At 40.9% G+C, this 20129-nt stretch overlaps 1 protein-coding gene across 1 annotated transcript in view; it reads right to left on the reverse strand.

The window, feature by feature from the left end:
• Positions 1-20129, reverse strand: part of col12a1b (collagen, type XII, alpha 1b) — a 114113-nt gene that overhangs the window by 55404 nt on the left and 38580 nt on the right. The window contains exons 14-27 of the mRNA XM_083898677.1: positions 17374-17643; positions 15478-15670; positions 14429-14553; positions 9430-9579; positions 9235-9354; positions 8974-9138; positions 7259-7399; positions 6750-6910; positions 5268-5397; positions 4622-4767; positions 2467-2596; positions 875-1011; positions 596-725; positions 338-477 (exon numbers count right to left, since the gene is read on the reverse strand). Of these exons, the coding sequence (XP_083754803.1) occupies positions 338-477; positions 596-725; positions 875-1011; positions 2467-2596; positions 4622-4767; positions 5268-5397; positions 6750-6910; positions 7259-7399; positions 8974-9138; positions 9235-9354; positions 9430-9579; positions 14429-14553; positions 15478-15670; positions 17374-17643 (2138 nt within the window). The remainder of the gene's footprint in view (positions 1-337; positions 478-595; positions 726-874; positions 1012-2466; positions 2597-4621; positions 4768-5267; positions 5398-6749; positions 6911-7258; positions 7400-8973; positions 9139-9234; positions 9355-9429; positions 9580-14428; positions 14554-15477; positions 15671-17373; positions 17644-20129) is intronic.

A 20129-nucleotide genomic window follows, 5' to 3' on the forward strand; every position in this document is an offset into this window, starting at 1 on the left:
TTAAAATTCCAAAATCTACTTAAAGTTCCAAAATCTTCTTAAAGTTCCAAAATCTACTTAAAATTCCAAAATCTTCTTAAAATTCCAAAATCTACTTAAAATTCCAAGCACACAGGAGCTGTTGATCCACTGCTGCCTCCGTCACTAACTTACGTCTGATTTTGTCAATTCAGCTCTTAAAAACCTTCAATTAGATGTCCCTCAGTGACACAAAGTGACCACACGAGGCAGCAGTCGACCAGCAGCTCCTGTGTCCCTGTGATGTTAAAATCGCTGATCATCTCAGTGGACTTTGGTGTGAGGAGAGTGAGTGGTTTGATATATAACGTTGACTCACAGACTCGGGGTTGTTCTCTCCTCTCTTGGTCCAGCCGATGCGATACATGTGGACGTCAGGAGCCGCGTGATCCCACGTGGCTCTGAAGGACGTCATGGTCACGTCAGAGGTCTGAAGGTTCTTAGGGGCGGGAACCACGTCTGTGCACGCACACACACACACACACGCACGCACACACACACACACACATTAAATCTGTGTTCATGTCTCTGTGAGGACCACAGTCCTGAAGGTCCTGAAGGTCCTGCAGGTCCTGACCTGTGATTGCGATGCCCAGCATGGGGGATCCAGGTCCCTCGTCGTAGACGGGTGTGACGGCGACGTCGTACTCGGTCTGTGAGATGAGTCCTGACAGATCCAGGTTGGTGATGTCACCGTTGACTTCGGTCTGTCAACAACAACGTTTATCACTTATTTATTGTTGGTAAAAGCCTGGTTGACCCTTGGGTAACCTTCACTTCTTTACCGCACAGCATTCACAAACTTTCAAGGATCTCAAGGACCCTTCAAAGAACCCTGGAGAACCTGGAGTCTCACCTCTTCCAGGTCTCCTTCCTCTGGTTTGTATGTGATGATGTATTTGCGTACAGGTCCAGGAGCAGCGTCCCAGTGAAGCCTCATGGTGCTGTGGGTCACATCACTGACCGTCAGGACTCCTGCAGGAGGTCTGGGTACTGAGGGAGAACAGGTCCAGTCAGGGTTTAACAGATCCTGGACTCATGAAGATCAGGATTATAACTCAGTCAGGGTTTAACAGATCCTGGACTCATGAAGATCAGGATTATGACTCAGTCAGGGTTTAACAGATCCTGGACTCTGGACTCATGAAGATCAGGATTATAACTCAGTCAGGGTTTAACAGATCCTGGACTCATGAAGATCAGGATTCTGACTCAGTCAGGGTTTAACAGATCCTGGACTCATGAAGATCAGGATTATAACTCAGTCAGGGTTTAACAGATCCTGGACTCATGAAGATCAGGATTATAACTCATTCAGGGTTTAACAGATCCTGGACTCATGAAGATCAGGATTATGACTCAGTCAGGGTTTAACAGATCCTGGACTCATGAAGATCAGGATTATGACTCAGTCAGGGTTTAACAGATCCTGGACTCATGAAGATCAGGATTATAACTCATTCAGGGTTTAACAGATCCTGGACTCATGAAGATCAGGATTATGACTCAGTCAGGGTTTAACAGATCCTGGACTCATGAAGATCAGGATTATAACTCAGTCAGGGTTTAACAGATCCTGGACTCATGAAGATCAGGATTCTGACTCAGTTAGGGTTTAACAGATCCTGGACTCATGAAGATCAGGATTATAACTCTGGACAAACAGGTCCAGTCAGGGTTTAACAGATCCTGGACTCTGGACTCATGAAGATCAGGATTATAACTCAGTCAGGGTTTAACAGATCCTGGACTCATGAAGATCAGGATTCTCACTCTGCTGTTTTAATAAAAGTTTTTAATTTAAGTAAAAACTTGGTTTTTTTTGTGATTGTACACAAAATTAACTCTTATCTCATTTTGTCTTAACTTATATTATCTCATCTTAACTAATCTTGTCTTAACTTATCCTGTCATAACTTAACTTAACTTGTCTTATTTTAACTTAACTTATCTCGTTTTAACTTATCTTAACTTAACTTATCTTGTCTTATCTTAACTTTACTTAGCTTGTCTTATCTTGTCTTAATTTAACTTAACTTGTCTCAACTTATCTTGTCTTAATTTAACTTGTCTTATCTTGTCTTAACTTTTCTTAACTTATCTTGTCTTCTTATCTCATTTAATCTTATCTTAACGTATATCGAATTATCCTGTCTTATCTTAACCTAAATTTTCTTAACTTATCTTATCTCATCTTATGTTAACTGAATTTATCTCATCTGAACTTATCTTAGCTCGACTGTGAAGTTAAACGTTTCTTCTTAATCAAAATTCAGTTTTATTCCATTTCTTCCAACTGAAAAGACTTTAATTAACTTTTTATTCACTGGACTTTTAAAAGATATTTGTATCCAGACTTCAGTTTAAACTCAGCCGTCTTGTCTTTGAAGATAATCTGCTAATCTGCTAATCTGCTAATCTGCTAATCTGCTAATCTGCGTGACTCACAGGTGACTCCTCGTCCTTCCAGAGCGTCGCTGGTGGATTCGTCGTACAGAGCGTGGAGTCTGATGTTGTACGCCGTGTTGGGAATCAGCTGCTGCAGCTCCGCGTTAGTCACGTCTCCTCCGACTCGTAGCTGCAGGAGGACGGAGGAGATTAGAGATTAGAGATTAACACCAGGTCACGACTCATACACCAAGGTGAGACTAAGAGAGAAGTCTAACTGTGATTCTGAAGAACAACTGGACACATGTTCAAGAGTAAAAACACATGTTCTGCCTTAAAGATTGTTCAAATAGAGTCAAAGATGAGTTTCTTATTCCTCGTGAAAGGACGACGGCGGATGATTGATGGTACGTTCCGGCTCAGACCACCTGACTGGACATTAAATCATCTCCTAAACGTTCCTCTGAGGCGTCGTCGTGACCCCAGACCATGAGCTCATCCTTCCAGAGTCTGAACACCGAGGGTCCACTTCCTGCTCAGCGAGGTGCTCGTCATCCAGACGCCATCTGGAATCTGTGAGACGGCACGGGGCGTAATCCCGCCCCCTCCCCCCCCCCCCCCCCACCTTTGAAGTGGAAGTGGAAATGCTGAGCATGTGAGCGAGTGAGTGTTTCAGATGTTAAAGAGTGTGTGTGTTACGTGAAGATAAATCTGTCACAGGCGACTTTCACAACCTAAACCACAGTGAGTTAATGTCCACATGCTGTCGTCATGGTTACGCTAACACACAAAGCTAACGCTAACGGCCGCCGCAGCTGAACGCGATTGTCTGAGTGGACACGACGTGAGTTTATTTACATGAGGGTAAATAAAGCGTGTCATGAAATATGTTTTGTATGAAAACGTGTGTGTGTGTGTGTGTGTGTGTGTGTGTGTGTGTGTGCATATACAGTATACACACACACACACACACATCAGAGTGTCACACCTCTGGTTTGTGCGGAAATGAGTGGCAAAAAACAAACATTGAGCCTCACACATGCTCTGGACCAAAGGAAGCATTCAAGGGAACCTCCAGAGGGGGCAGCAAAAGGAAGGCATCTAAGAGAGAGAAGAAATGTCCGAAAGGGAGAACCCTTAATGAACGTCCAAAGGGATAACCCAAAGGGAACGTCCAAAGGGATAACCCTAAGGGAACGTCCAAAGGGATAACCCTAAGGGAACGTCCAAAGGGATAACACAAAGGGATAACCCAAAGGGAACGTCCAAAGGGATAACCCAAAGGGAACGTCCAAAGGGATAACCCTAAGGGAACATCCAAAGGGATAACCTTAAGGGAACGTCCAAAGGGATAACCCAAAGGAATCACCCAAAGGGATAACCCAAAGGGATAACCCTCAAAGAACATCCAACGGGATAACCCTAAGAGAACATACAAAGGGAGAACCCTCAGAGAACATCCAACGGGATAACCCTAAGGGATCATCCAAAGGGAGATTCCTCAGAGAACATCCAACCGGATAACTCTAAGGGATCATCCAAAGGGAGAACCCTCAGAGAACATCCAAAGGGAGAACCATCAAAGAACATCCAACGGGAGAACCCTCAAAGAACATCCAACGGGATAACCCTAAGAGAACATCCAAAGGGAGATTCCTCAGAGAACATCCAACCGGATAACTCTAAGGGATCATCCAAAGGGAGAACCCTCAGAGAACATCCAAAGGGAGAACCATCAAAGAACATCCAACGGGAGAACCCTCAAAGAACATCCAAAGGGAGAACCCTAAGGGAGTTTCAAAAGGTGTGTCCAAAGGAAACATCCAAAGCTCATGCCAAGAGATTGAAAAACAGGAGCACCCTCAGGGAGCTTCCAAAAGTGAGCCTCTAAAGGTAGTGCCTAAAGGGAGTGGGAAAACCCTCAGGGTACTCCCCTAAGGGAGCATCCAAAGAGAGCACCCTAAGGGACTTTCAAAGGGATTGTCCAAAAGAAGCATCCAAAGCCAGTGCCAAAAGAGATTGAAAAACTGGAGCACCCTAAGGGAGCTTCCAAAGGAACCATTCAAAGGTAACACTGAATGGAAGCTTCTGAAGGGAGCACCCTAAGGGAGCATCCTTAGGGAACTTCCTAAGGGAGCATCTTTGACCTCTAATTTTAGCAGCAGAGAAATCTATAAAATAATCTAAAAAGGTTTCAAATGTGCTCTCTCTTTACCTCGTTATCCAGCTGTGGCTCAGAGGCGTTGATGGACCTGTAGAGCATCATGTAGCCGGTGGCTCCGGGAACGCCGTCCCACCTCACCCACATACTGGTGACGCCCTCGTTGTAAACGTCCATGTTCTTGACGGCGGACAGCGGCACTGAGAGGACGGACACAGAGACGCCAGGACCGGGTTTAGATTAAGATTACGAGAGAGCGTCTACACGGACACTTTACACCACATTTAGTCAAAGAAATCCAATCCTTTTTTGGACGTAAAGTACGGACAAAGTGCAACAGATGGTTTTTTTGTCTCCTTTGTCTTCTTCAGACTAAATGAGTGAGTGAGTGGGAGTGATGTCATTCACTCTGATACATATCAAATGTGTGGAAGAGGGTTTTGGCTCGAGGCGAGGATGATGTTAGAAACAGACGCAGTGACATTAGGGGTTAGATAATCCCAGACTGTCCCACAGAGACGATAAACGCTGGTGTGTTTGAAGTGTAACAGAATATCCGGAGCCTCGTGTCCTGTCGGGGCTCCTGTTTTTCGTTTGATTGATTTTGATTTCCTTCGTGGCGTTCGGGGATTAATGCAAAAACCAAGGATGACGCGACCGGAGGAGAGCGTTCTGCCGAGGTAATCTGACGAGGACTCACGGGTCGTCTCGGTTCCCTTCAGAGGTTCGCTGCTCTCCGAGCCGACCACGGCGTGGACGCTGACCACGTACTCTGTGAGCGGAGTCAGGTTCTGCAGCACAGTGGAGCTCACTGACCCGTCCACCGTCACCTGGAACCACACACAGATTAGGATTATTCTCAGGATTTAATCCAATCAGGACACGTAGAGAATAATAAGAAAATAAGAATATAAGAAGTTAGTAAAATCTCATAGAAGAAGAGGCAACACACAACTGTATATGTCTATACTGTATACAGATATATGTATACAGATATATGTATATATACACATATATACGTATATACATATATATACTCGCTCTCCCACACCAAAGTCACTCACTCTCTCACACCAAAGTCACTCACTCTCCCACACCAAAGTCACTCACTCTCCCACACCAAAGCCCATAGAGAAAACCAGTGATTTTAACATCACAGGGACACAGGAGCTGCTGGTCCTCTGCTGCCTCGTGTGGTCACTTTGTGTCACTGAGTTAAGTCTAAAGTAAATATTTTAAACGCTGAATTCACTAAAATCAGTCATTGTAAGTTAGTGCCACTAGAGGCAGCAGTGGATCAACAACTCCTGTGAACTCCTGTGTGCTGTGATGTTAAAATCACTGATTTACTCTATGGACTTTGGTGTGGGAGAGTGAGTGACTTTGGTGTGGGAGAGTGAGTGACTTTGGTGTGAGAGAGTGAGTGACTTTGGTGTGGGAGAGCGAGTGACTTTGGTGTGGGAGAGTGAGTGACTTTGGTGTGGGAGAGTGAGTGACTTTGGTGTGGGAGAGTGAGTGACTTTGGTGTGAGAGAGTGAGTGACTTTGGTGTGGGAGAGTGAGTGACTTTGGTGTGGGAGAGTGAGTGACTTTGGTGTGAGAGAGTGAGTGACTTTGGTGTGGGAGAGTGAGTGACTTTGGTGTGAGAGAGTGAGTGACTTTGGTGTGGGAGAGTGAGTGACTTTGGTGTGGGAGAGTGAGTGACTTTGGTGTGGGAGAGTGAGTGACTTTGGTGTGAGAGAGTGAGTGACTTTGGTGTGGGAGAGTGAGTGACTTTGGTGTGAGAGAGTGAGTGACTTTGGTGTGGGAGAGTGAGTGACTTTGGTGTGAGAGAGTGAGTGACTTTGGTGTGAGAGAGTGAGTGACTTTGGTGTGGGAGAGTGAGTGACTTTGGTGTGAGAGAGTGAGTGACTTTGGTGTGGGAGAGTGAGTGACTTTGGTGTGAGAGAGTGAGTGACTTTGGTGTGGGAGAGTGAGTGACTTTGGTGTGAGAGAGTGAGTGACTTTGGTGTGAGAGAGTGAGTGACTTTGGTGTGGGAGAGTGAGTGGTTTACAAACAAACAGAATTTCTCAAATATGGACTTGAACCACATGTATGGGTTAACATACGTACATAACATAACATAACATTACATAAGTACATGTAACCACATGTACTTAAATAGAGTAAAGTTTCCTCTCACCTCGTAGGATGGTCCTCCGGCCGTGGCGGCGTACACCACCCTGTACCTGTCCACAGGTCCACCGGGTGGCGTCCAGGTGGCTCTGAAGGTGTGGTGGGTCACCTCCGAGGTCACCAGGTCGGTGGGCGACTCCACTCCTTCTACTTCTTCTTCTTCTCCACCTGAAAGCAAAGGAAGTAAATGACGGGACACGTCGACTGTTTCACACACGGTGAACTCTGTCGCCACAAATCTGCCGCCGTGTTCTCTGAGCGCTGACAGCGCCGTAAGTCATCGTAATAACATTCTTTAGCCTCGCGTACGGATAACAAACGCCGTCTCACACACAGGAACTCTCTCAAACTGTCAGAAATGTGACGATAAATCAAAAAACGAGGTTTTGTTTTTCCGCGGGATCTCTTGATTTACCCAAGAGCTTTTAACCCCGAGTGCTCACGAGGCACAGATCAGTGCCGCAGGTGCACCGGCGTGATTACAGGCTTCACCGTTCAGGCCCTGCTGTTTCCCACCTTTGACGCTGTTGCACAGGTTACTGCTGAGTTCGTCCACGATGTTCACCATGAACTTGAAGTCGTTGACATTGTACATGTGGATCGAGTCGGGGTCCGTGGCGATGGACCTCAGCTCGTTCTCGTCGGCGTTCTTCACGCCTGAAAGGGAAGAGAAACAGAGCTAATGCTGACGCTAACGTGACAACAACCAATCACTGAGTTTCTGTCATTTTTCAGCTTCTTAAATGTGAATATTTTCATGTTTCTGTCATTTTTCAGCTTCTAGAATGTGAATATTTTCATGTTTCTGTCATTTTTCAGCTTCTTGAATGTGAATATTTTCATGTTTCTGTCATTTTTCAGCTTCTTAAATGTGAATATTTTCACGTTTCTGTCATTTTTCAGCTTCTTAAATGTGAATATTTTCACGTTTCTGTCATTTTTCAGCTTCTTAAATGTGAATATTTTCACGTTTCTGTCATTTTTCAGCTTCTTAAATGTGAATATTTTCACGTTTCTGTCATTTTTCAGCTTCTTAAATGTGAATATTTTCACGTTTCTGTCATTTTTCAGCTTCTTAAATGTGAATATTTTCACGTTTCTGTCATTTTTCAGCTTCTTAAATGTGAATATTTTCACGTTTCTGTCATTTTTCAGCTTCTTAAATGTGAATATTTTCACGTTTCTGTCATTTTTCAGCTTCTTAAATGTGAATATTTTCACGTTTCTGTCATTTTTCAGCTTCTTAAATGTGAATATTTTCACGTTTCTGTCATTTTTCAGCTTCTTAAATGTGAATATTTTCACGTTTCTGTCATTTTTCAGCTTCTTAAATGTGAATATTTTCACGTTTCTGTCATTTTTCAGCTTCTTAAATGTGAATATTTTCACGTTTCTGTCATTTTTCAGCTTCTTAAATGTGAATATTTTCACGTTTCTGTCATTTTTCAGCTTCTTAAATGTGAATATTTTCACGTTTCTGTCATTTTTCAGCTTCTTAAATGTGAATATTTTCACGTTTCTGTCATTTTTCAGCTTCTTAAATGTGAATATTTTCACGTTTCTGTCATTTTTCAGCTTCTTAAATGTGAATATTTTCACGTTTCTGTCATTTTTCAGCTTCTTAAATGTGAATATTTTCACGTTTCTGTCATTTTTCAGCTTCTTAAATGTGAATATTTTCACGTTTCTGTCATTTTTCAGCTTCTTAAATGTGAATATTTTCACGTTTCTGTCATTTTTCAGCTTCTTAAATGTGAATATTTTCACGTTTCTGTCATTTTTCAGCTTCTTAAATGTGAATATTTTCACGTTTCTGTCATTTTTCAGCTTCTTAAATGTGAATATTTTCACGTTTCTGTCATTTTTCAGCTTCTTAAATGTGAATATTTTCACGTTTCTGTCATTTTTCAGCTTCTTAAATGTGAATATTTTCACGTTTCTGTCATTTTTCAGCTTCTTAAATGTGAATATTTTCACGTTTCTGTCATTTTTCAGCTTCTTAAATGTGAATATTTTCACGTTTCTGTCATTTTTCAGCTTCTTAAATGTGAATATTTTCACGTTTCTGTCATTTTTCAGCTTCTTAAATGTGAATATTTTCACGTTTCTGTCATTTTTCAGCTTCTTAAATGTGAATATTTTCACGTTTCTGTCATTTTTCAGCTTCTTAAATGTGAATATTTTCACGTTTCTGTCATTTTTCAGCTTCTTAAAGCTCCTAAACGTCTCACCGATGGCGTAGAGCTCGATGTCGCTGTCTCTCAGTTTCTTGGAGCTTTCGACGATCTCGTCCTGCGACTTTCCGTCGGTGATCAGAACGCCGATCTTGCGAGCGTCGGCTCTCATTCCCACCTCGGGTTTGAAGTTGGTGTCGAGGATGTAGTTCAGAGCCATCCCTGCAAACGTCACAAAAGCAGAACTCAGACAAACCGAATGCGATAAAAACACGTCTCCGTCGTCGTAGAAAGAGTGGGCGTGGCCCGTGAAATCACCTGTCATGGTGTTCCCGCCTTTGTACGGCAGCGCGGCGATGGCCTTCAGCAGCAAGTCTTTGGTCGGGTGAGCGTTCAGGTTCCACTCGGTCTTCGGGTCGCCGCTGTACTGAGCCAGACCTGCGGGGGGAGAATCGGAGGATCAGAAGACGCGGTAAACACCGTGAACATCGGGAGTCTCGACAGTTTTGTTACCGATCTGGACTCTGTCGGGGCCGATGTCGAAGACGCTGACCATGCGAGAGATGAAACTCCGGATGGTTTTGAAGTTGATACGACCGATGCTCCAGGAGCCGTCCACCAGCAGCACGATGTCGGCCTTCGCCGTCGTCTTACATGGAGTTCCTGCACAGAGACGGTGAGGAAGAGGAGGAGGACGAAGACGAGTGAGAGACCAAAGAGAGTTTAAAGGAGAAGTTCAGGGTTTTATGAAGTGTGGTTATAATACGTCAACTCTGACTGAGCTGCTCAGAGAAAGAGCCTGAGGCATCGCAGTGGAAACAAGGGGAAAACTGTTTTTAACCACTAAAAAAAGTCATAAAATCTACGTCAGTTTGAGTCTACGATGTCTTAAGAACGCTTTCACGTCTTTAAAGACTAGCATCTACCGATATCGCAAACCCTAGTATCTACCGAAATTGCAAACCCTAGTATCTACCGATATCGCAAACCCTAGTATCTACCGAAATCACAAACCCTACTACCTACCGTTATCGCAAATCTTAGTATCTACCAATATCTCAAACCTTTGTATCTACCGATATCCCAAACCTTTGTATCTACCGATATCGCAAACATTTGTATGTACCGATATCGCAAACCCTAGCATCTACTGTTGTCGCAAACCTTTGTATCTACCGATATTGCAAACCCTACTATCTACCGATATCGCAAACCCTAGTTTCTACCGAAATCGCAAACCCTAGTATCTACCGATATCGCAAACCCTATCTACCGATATCGCAAACCCTAGTTTCTACCAAAATTGCAAACCCTAGTATCTACCGATATCGCAAACCCTACTATCTACCGATATCGCAAACCCTACTATCTACCGATATCGCAAAGCCTAGTTTCTACCAAAATCGCAAACCCTACTATCTACCGATAACGCAAACCCTAGTATCTACCGATATCGCAAACCCTAGCATCTACCGTTGTCGCAAACCTTTGTATCTACCGACATTGCAAACCCTACTATCTACCGATATCGCAAACCCTAGTTTCTACCGAAATTGCAAACCCTAGTATCTACCAATATCGCAAACCCTAGCATCTACCGTTGTCGCAAACCTTTGTATCTACCGATATTGCAAACCCTACTATCTACCGATATCGCAAACCCTACTATCTACCGATATCGCAAACCCTAGTTTCTACCAAAATCGCAAACCCTAGTATCTACCGATAACGCAAACCCTACTATCTACCGATATCGCAAACCCTAGTTTCTACCAAAATTGCAAACCCTACTATCTACCGATAACGCAAACCCTAGTATCTACCGATATCGCAAACCCTAGCATCTACCGTTGTCGCAAACCTTTGTATCTACCGATATTGCAAACCCTACTATCTACCGATATCGCAAACCCTAGTTTCTTCCCGAAATCGCAAACCCTAGTATCTACGGATATCGCAAAAACTACTATCTACTGATATCGCAAACCCTAGTTTCTGCCAAAATCGAAAACCTTACTATCTACCGATATCGCAAAGCCTACTATCTACCGAAATTGCAAACCCTAGTTTCTACCGAAATCGCAAACCCTACTATCTACCGATATTGCAAACCTTAGTATCTAAGGATGTTAAAATCACTGGTTTACTCTATGGACTTTGGTGTGGGAGAGTGAGTGGTTTACAAACTACAGTTTCCTGTTGGAACAGTGAGTCTAATGATGAGATACAGACGTGAAACGCGTTCTTAAAGATATCGCAGACTTAATCTCGTGTAGACTTTTATTATTTTAGTATTTGGTGAAGTGGTTTAAAGTCTGTTTTCTCTTGTGTCTTCGCTGCAGCGTGTGTTTACAACCACACTCCAGAAAAACATCTGAACCATCACCTTTAATATCAACCATTCCATTCTGTGTGTGTGTGTGTGTGTGTGTGTGTGTGTGTGTGTGTGTGTGTGTGTGTGTGTGTGTGTGTGTGTGTGTGTGTGTGTGTGTGTGTGTGTGTGTGTGTGTGAGAGGAAGAAGAAGAAGAAGTGTGTGAAGCAGAAACATCAGAACAGAGCACACACACATAGACACTCATATATATTTTACACACAGTGTTTACATCACAACAACAGATCAATCACATCATTGATTAACAGCGATCAAATCCTCTCCGTCTCCTCCTCCTGTTCCTCCTCCGGGTTTTCTCTCCATCTCTGTGGTTTTGTGTGTTTGTCGCAGTTTGTCGACCTCGCGGTGACACCGACTCACACACACACACACACACACACACACTGATGATCTACGAGGTCTCAGCGTTCAGTGACTTCACCTGTGGATTTAAACTCTGCTGCTCTGACCTGTGAGTGAAGTGAAGACAGGTTAGAACATGTGTGTGTGCGTGTGTGTGTGTGTGTGTGTGTGTGTGTGACGGTCCAGTGACTGTGAGCTGATGATGATCCAGACCATAATAACTGAACCAGCAACATTTATGGATTATTGTGGAGTTTTTCCATCAAACGGTTCTAACTCTCTCAGTCTGTGTGTAAAAGTACCTTCAACAGATACTTACAGAGTAAAAGAACTTTAAGTAGATTTAGGAACGGAAAATAGAATTTGAAACTTTAAGTAGATTTTGGAATTTTAAGTAGAATTTGAAACTTTAAGTAAATTTTGGAACTTTAAGAAGATTTTGTAATTCTCCGTAGATTTTGGAATTTTAAGACGATTCTGGAACGTTCAGTAGATTTTGGAACTTAAAATAGAATTTGAAACTTTAATTAGATTTTGGAACTTTAAGTAGATTTTGGAATTCTAAGTAGATGTTTGGATCTGTAGATTTAAGGTCAACGAGAGAGATTAATTGAAATCAGCTGACATGACTCTAGTTCACTCTCAAAATGACCTTCCCACACAAGACGTCTCAAAGTTTCTCATAAGGAAAACATTAAAACAGGATTTTCTTCCACATGTTGTTTGTTTTTGTGCGTTTGGCTGAAAAGTCTGGTTTTTCGCAGACGTCTGAGACGGAGTTAATCTCAGGAATGGATCTTTACTCCAGGATCTGGATTCATCAAAGCGGCTCCGATAACATCTGAACATCGTAAAGAATCCAGAGATCTTCAGGTTTAACAATGTTGAGCTTAAGTGATTTTGGTTTTACTGTACTTAAGTACAAAAGTCACATATTTGTACTCTACTTTGTTATTTATATGTACTTTTACTCCACTTCATTTACTCTAACTCTCCAAATAAAATCAAAGAGTTTGTATTATGGTCTGTAGTACAGTACAGTACAGTAAATGTTTTATACTTTAAGACTTTTACTGAAGTAATATAAAAAGGTGTCATTTTACTTTAAGGTACTTTATACAAGACAGTACAAGTACAAGTACTCAGGTTAAAGTGACAGTACTTTTGTGTAAATAACAGCTGAGATTTTACTGCAGAATTTGGAGTTTTTGGTGTGTTTTTATGCAGATGACGTAGTGATTTTTGTGCCTAAACTGAACCACATACATTCAGCATCACAGGTGAAAACACGATATTTAAATGTAAACACTTTGTTCCATATGAATCTCTGATTCCTCCGATTGAGGAACGTTTTGTTGTTGTGGGAACGTCTTTCTGTTTTCGGGGAGGAAAAAGCGTTTGGATCCAAGACATCTGCGATAATTCAGTTTAAAAAACATGTCAGAGTGAGACGATAAAGTTGATTTCTGACTCTCAGAAATGTCGCTTTGACTAAACAAACTCTTTTCAAAGTATTTTAAGACTCCGTGGAAAAAGAGTCGTATTTACGACGCGTCAGAGCGCTAACGCATCATTTACCGTCCGACGTGAACAGTTTGGGGAGGAGGAAAAAAACACTGAGCGTTCCAGAAACTGTCAAACACTTTTTATACTCTTATCTTTTTGTCAATTTATCGCATGTTTTTATAAATTTCTCTCATCTTTTTAAAAATTAGTCTCCATGTTTTTGTAAATTTCTCATCTTTTTGTAAATTTGTCTCATGTTTTTGTAAATTTCTCTCGTCTTTCTCATGTTTTTGTAAATTTCTCTCATGTTTTTGTAAATTTCTCTCGTTTTTGTAAATTTCTCTCATGTTTTTGTAAATTTCTCTCGTCTTTGTAAATTTCTCTCGTCTTTGTAAATTTCTCATCTTTTTGTAAATTTCTCTCGTCTTTCTCATGTTTTTGTAAATTTCTCTCATGTTTTTGTAAATTTCTCTCGTTTTTGTAAATTTCTCTCATGTTTTTGTAAATTTCTCTCGTCTTTGTAAATTTCTCATCTTTTTGTAAATTTCTCTCATCTTTCTCATGTTTTTGTAAATTTCTCCCATCTTTTTAAAAATGTCTCACCTTTTTGTAAATTTATCTCATCTTTTAACAAATTACTCGCATCTTTTTCTAAATGTCTCAATTTTTGTAAATTTCTAAATTTTTGTATATTTCTAAATTTTTGTAAATTTCTAAATTTTTGTAAATTTCTAAATTTTTGTAAATTTCTAAATTTTTGTAAATTTCTAAATTTTTGTAAATTTCTAAATTTTTGTAGATTTCTCATTTTTTGTAAATTTCTCATTTTTTGTAAATTTCTCATTTTTTGTAAATTTCTCTCATCTTTTTATAAATTTCTCAATTTTTGTAAATTTCTCTCATCTTTTTATACATTTCTCATCTTTTAGTAAATTTCTTTCATCTTTTTGTAAATTTCTCTCATCTAATGTTAAAGTTTATCATCATTTGTTTGCGAGTGACGCTGTTTCGTGGACGTTAGCGTCGTCACTTCAGAATTCCACTGAGGTCACTGTGCTCCAGACGGGAAAAGCCACAGTCAACAGTGAATCATCATCGTTTCCCCCCCGACAACAAATAAATAGTGGATTCTCCGGCCTGGTCTTAATCCAGGCGGCATCATCATCACTGCTGCTGCTGCTGCTGCTGCTCTGATGGCAGCATCTGCTGTGCAGGCAGCGCTCTGCGGTGTGAGTGAGGTGCATTGTGGGTCCGCGGTGATCGGCTTTTACCAGACGGTCGTAGAGCAGGCGGCTCGGGAGCGTCGGAGAGAGTTGTCTTCTCCTCTCCGGCCAGCGGCGTACTCTCCCCGCCGTCAAACATCCCAAACACGGACACCGAGTATTTAGTTCCGGCCCTGAGGCCAAAAAACAAACCAAAACACAATTAGTTTCAACTATTTTTGACTTTCATGTCAAAGTCGAGAGGAAATCCTGTTTTTAACCACGCACAGAGGAGAGGAAACACACATTTAACTGATTTACATTGATTTTTCTTGATTTTTAGCTTCTAGCAAAAGATGTGCGGTTGCTATGGCGATAACAAAGTAAAGTCGCCGAGCAACAGAGCTATAATATTACGCATGAATATTTATTTAGCAACAAACATCATCTCGTTTTAAGGATATTTGTCTTACTATGTGTTTTTCGGATGTTTTTCTAGTTGTTGGCAGCCATTGTTGTTCGTAGTTCTGAGTGGGAGGAGCCTAAGAAGGAGGTGGGGCTTTAACTGAGACTTTCCTGATTCTCAGAACAATCTTTTTTCTTTGTCGTTTAACCCCAAAAATGACTCTAAACCTGTCGTACATATGCCGGGCCTGTAGGTGGCGCTGTAACGTTTCTACGCGAAAAACAGAAGAAAGGACAAAGGAAGAAAATTAAAAGTCCTCTCATCTTTTTGAAAATTTCTCATCTTTTTTAATTTCTTGTCTTTATGTAAAATTTCTCAAATTTTTGTAAATTTCTTATCTTTTTGTAATTTCTCTCATGTTTTTGTAAATTTCTTTCATGTTTTTGTAAATTTCTCATATGTTTGTAAATTTCTCATCTTTTTGTAAATTTCTCTCATGTTTTGTTAATTTCTCATGTTTTTGTAAATTTCTTTCATCTTTTTGTAACAAAAATCTAAAAAGATTTTGGGGACAAAATAAGAGAATTAAAAGTCATCATAAAGAGAAAAAACACAAGAAGACGACGATGACGTAAAAGATTAGCGTCAGAAAAGGAGTTTCGGCAGTTTTCCCGTAAACGGCGGGAAACGCTGAGTCGTGGTTAAAGTTTACCTGAGCTCCTCCAGAACCACGGTGTTGTCATACGGGCCGACCATCAGCTCCCCGAGGTCGATGTCCTCCCCCGTGGGGTGAAAGGTCACTTTGTAACCTTTGACCTTTCCCGGCGCTGGATCCCACGTGACTCTGAAACTGTTCTTGGTGGGTTCCGACGTCTGCAGGTTCTGCGGACTTTTGTAAGGCGACACTGTAAGAGACAAAGAAACGGCGGGGGCGGGACTTCAGGACAAGCGATGGTAACGTGTTTTTTTTAAGCCACACCTCCTTCACACATTCAAGCCACTTTCTCATTAGTCCATAATACAATTCCTTGGACCCGGCGTCTCGTGTTAAGAAGCCCAGTGTCATGCCGTGTGTTAGTAGCGCTAGCGTGTGATTGGCCGTGTGTTTGACTGTGGTTTTAGTGAAGTGAGAGAAAAGTCGCTCAAACCTGGAGTCGATCCAGAGACCTTCGTTCTCGGTGGAACAACGAAAGAGAGAGAGAGCTCAACGCAACGCTGACGACAACGCCGTGTTTGTTTCCAATGTAGCGCGGCTCTAGTTAGCATGACCCGGTTATTAATGAGCTTAAATAATGACGTCGCTAAAGCCTTAGGTGCAATTCAGAGACACCAGATCCTTCTTAATCGAACGCTAGCTCGTTTCCGCGGAAAGTCCGGTTCGTTTGGGGAGCTGGTGTGAACTTAGGGGCGTGTTCTCGTTCTCAGACGTAGCCTCAGATGTAGCCTCAGACGTCTGAAACCACATGTGAAGACACATTGAGATGTGCATTTCTTTCATGTTTTTGTAAATTTGTCTCATGTTTTTGTAAATTTGTCTCATGTTTTTGTAAATTTGTCTCATGTTTTTGTAAATTTCTCTCATGTTTTTGTAAATTTCTCTCATCTTTTTGTAAATTGCTTTAATGTTTTTGTAAATTTCTCTCATCTTTTGTAAATTTCTCTCATCTTTTGTAAATTTGTCTCATGTTTTTGTAAATTTCTCTCATCTTTTTGTAAATTGCTCTCATCTTTTTGTAAATTGCTCCAATGTTTTTGTAAATTTCTCTCATCTTTTGTAAATTTCTCATGTTTTTGTAAATTTCTCTCATGTTTTTGTAAATTTCTCTCATCTTTTGTAAATTTCTCTCATGTTTTTGTAAATTTCTCTCATCTTTTGTAAATTTCTCTCATGTTTTTGTAAATTTATCTCATGTTTTTGTAAATTTCTCTCATCTTTTGTAAATTTCTCTAATTTTTGTAAATTTCTCTCATCTTTTGTAAATTTCTCTCATTTTTGTAAATTTCTCTCATGTTTTTGTAAATTTATCTCATCTTTTGTAAATTTATCTCATGTTTTTGTAAATTTATCTCATGTTTTTGTAAATTTCTCTCATCTTTTGTAAATTTCTCTCATGTTTTTGTAAATTTCTCTAATGTTTTGTAAATTTCTCATGTCTTTGAGAATTTCTCATCTTTTGTAAATTTTGTGAAAACTAATCGATTATTGGAGAACATAATCCTCAGATCAATCGATCATGATGGAGTGAGGATTTCTCGTTGATGCTAAAGTTTTCGTTCACGCCGAACGACGCGGAAACAAAAAAACCCACAAATTTTTCGCTTCCAATTAAAGTTAAAATATATGAACTTAAACGTCCAGTTTGTAAGGAGTGGTGACATCTAACGGCGAGACTGCAGACTGCAACGAACGTCATCGCACTACGGTGGCCTTTAAGGACCAGAAAGGAAGCTAACCCTGCTACATTACGCACTAAATGGCGACACAGCGGTGAAGCCACGACGAGGAGGTTCTTCTCGCGGTCCCACCGAGGACAAAGTCCTCAGACCGAGCTCAGGTTTCAGCGTCTTGGTTAAGTTTCGCTGAGGGTTGAATTATGGACCAACGTACGTGTCGTTCCTACTCCTTGCCTTGCTTTTCCTTCCCCGCGTTTGTAGACGGGCTGAACGCTGATGTCGTAGGTGGTCGTCGGCTGCAGGCGCCGCATGACGGTGGTCGTGACCCCGCCGGGGATTTTCATGAGCAGCTCCCTGCCGCCGCCGCCCAGCGGGGCGTACTTCAGCCGGTAGTTCACCACCTTCCCCGGCGCCGCCGTCCACGCGACCTTCATGGATCGCTCGGTCTCGTCGGACACGGTTAGCTTTTTACCGGCAGCAGAGGCTGAAAAACAGAGGAAACACATGATTTAATCTCAGTCCAGGAAATATGAGGGTGAGGTTTGGTTTGGTTTGGAGACAAGAAACAAGACTGAGGACATCTGAGCCGTGACAGGAGACGTCGGCTAATCACTGATCATCTTTTTGTACATTTTTCTCATTTTTTTGTAAATGTATCTCATCTTTCTCATGTATTTGTAAAAAAATTTCATCTTTTTGTAAAATTCTGTCATGTTTTTGTAGATTTTTCTAATCTTCTGTAAATTCCTCTCATGTTTTTGTAAATTTCTTTCATCTTTTTTATAAATTTCTCACATTTTATTGTAAATTTGTCTCATCTCTTTGTAAATTTCTCTAATGTTTTTTGTAAATTTGTCTCACCTTTTTGTAAATTTGTCTCATGTTTTTGTAAATTTCTTTCATCTTTTTGTAAATTTCTCTAATGTTTTTGTAAATTTGTCTCATCTTTTTGTAAAATTCTGTCATGCTTTTGTAAATTGTTCTTATCTTTTTTAAATTCCTCTCATTTTGTAAATTTCTTTCATCTTTTTGTAAATTTCTCTCATCTTTCTTTATAAATTTCTCTAATTTTATTGTAAATTTCTTTCATCTTTTTGTAAATTTCTCTCATCTTTTTTATAAATTTCTCTAATTCTATTGTAAATTTCTTTCATCTTTTTGTAACCTAAACTAAATGAAATCTACAAAAATCTAAAAAGAGATTTTGGGGCCCGAAACTGAGCCTTGAGGAACTCCCACAATTCTACTTTTACCTTTCAGAATAAGATCAGTAAACACAATATAAAACACAGACTGATTTTCAAAATAAAATCAAAAGGAAAATATAAATAATTTTTAGTCATTCGTTTTAAAATGTAGCTCGGTAAGTTTGTGCTACTTCCTGTTCACAGTTTTTAACGGAACAATGTGACCCTTCGTGATGGGAAAGTGATCGACCAAATATGTTCCGATAAGAAAGAACGTGCTGATGATGTCACAAAACATGGACTGGGTTTGTGTGTGAACAGGACCGGACTCTCAGGTTTCATCAGGATCTGGTTTAGATTACGGATTTGGCGTCGAATGAAATGAAAGTGAAGATGAGACGCAGCGTCGAACGAGTCTGGATGTTTATATCTCGACTTTGTCATGTTTACGTAAGATCGTGATATCTATACGCAGGAAAAGTCCGATCCAGATCCACAAAGTTCTTCTCAGAACGTAAACATCTCAGGTCGTGGTTTGTAAAACACAAAGTGACAAAGTGTTTAAATCCGAGGTCAAACAACAGCGAGGACGCGTGAAAACGTCTACGAGACCTTAATTACTCGCAGTTTTCAGACGTTTGTTCTCGTCAAACGTTGATGTGAGCGAAGGACTTTTTTTTTTTTGTAATCGCGTCCAACAGAAACAATGAGTCGACTTTTTAAAACAAATAAAAGCCGCAGCTTGTAATGAGCCACAGTTTTTTTACTTATTTCCAGATTCTTGGCGACAAAGAAAGACAGAATTTACACAAGCGTGGAAAACATTTTAATGGTTTTATAAGTGAAACCAAACCAAAGCGTTTCCACCTCCAGTTCAGCTTAAAACAAACCTGCTGCGATTCATCCCTGATATTATTGGTGGAAACCGCAGCCTGAGCGAGGGCAGACAAATATTAGTTTGTCATCGAGAAGAGTTTTCTCTCTGCAGTTTGTTTGCTTTAGTCTCAGCAGATTATCGTTAATCCTTCAGATTATTATTCCATCTGTGGCTTTGCGGTCCTTTTTGAGGGCGTTAACGTTCATAAAAACTCCTGAACTCCACTTTACATGGAGGTCAGGTCTAGTGAAAATGACATATTGGCATCGTTCCCGGACCTGTGTGCGGATTCAAGGGTTCTATAGCGCCCCCTAAAGTGAAAACAGTGGCAAAAATTTAGTTCCACCGAATTTCCCCAAACTTGGTGAGAAGACGTTATCGACCAAGACGAACAAAAAAGTCAACCGTAACCATGGCGTCAACTCAAAAAGAAGTCGGCCATTTTTAATTTTTGCATCCATTTTGGTGATATACACCCTACGTAAATGAGCGCGTTTGTCGTACAGACATTAAGAAAAAACACGGCAATTTGTACGAAAACACATCAAAGGTTAAAAGTTATCGAGCGTTATTTTTGGCGAATTTCTACCATTCTCCACGAAACAGGAAGTGCCCGATGACTTCGGCAATCATCAAGTTCCACCGAATATCGCCAAACTTGGTGAGAAGATGTTATCGACTAAGACGAACAAAAAAGTCGAGCGTAACCGTGGCCTCAACTCAACAGGAAGTCGTCAATTTTGATTTTTGGCGTCCATTTCGGTGATATAAACCCTACGTAATCAATCATCCAGTTCCATGGAATTTCCCCAAACTCGGTGAGAAGATGTTTTAGACCAAGACGAACAAAAAAGTCGACCGTAACCGTGGCCTCAACTCAACAGGAAGTTGGCCATTTTGAATTTT

This window comes from Microchirus variegatus, assembly GCF_963457635.1.
Source record: "Microchirus variegatus genome assembly, chromosome: 12".
Taxonomy (NCBI): domain Eukaryota; kingdom Metazoa; phylum Chordata; class Actinopteri; order Pleuronectiformes; family Soleidae; genus Microchirus; species Microchirus variegatus.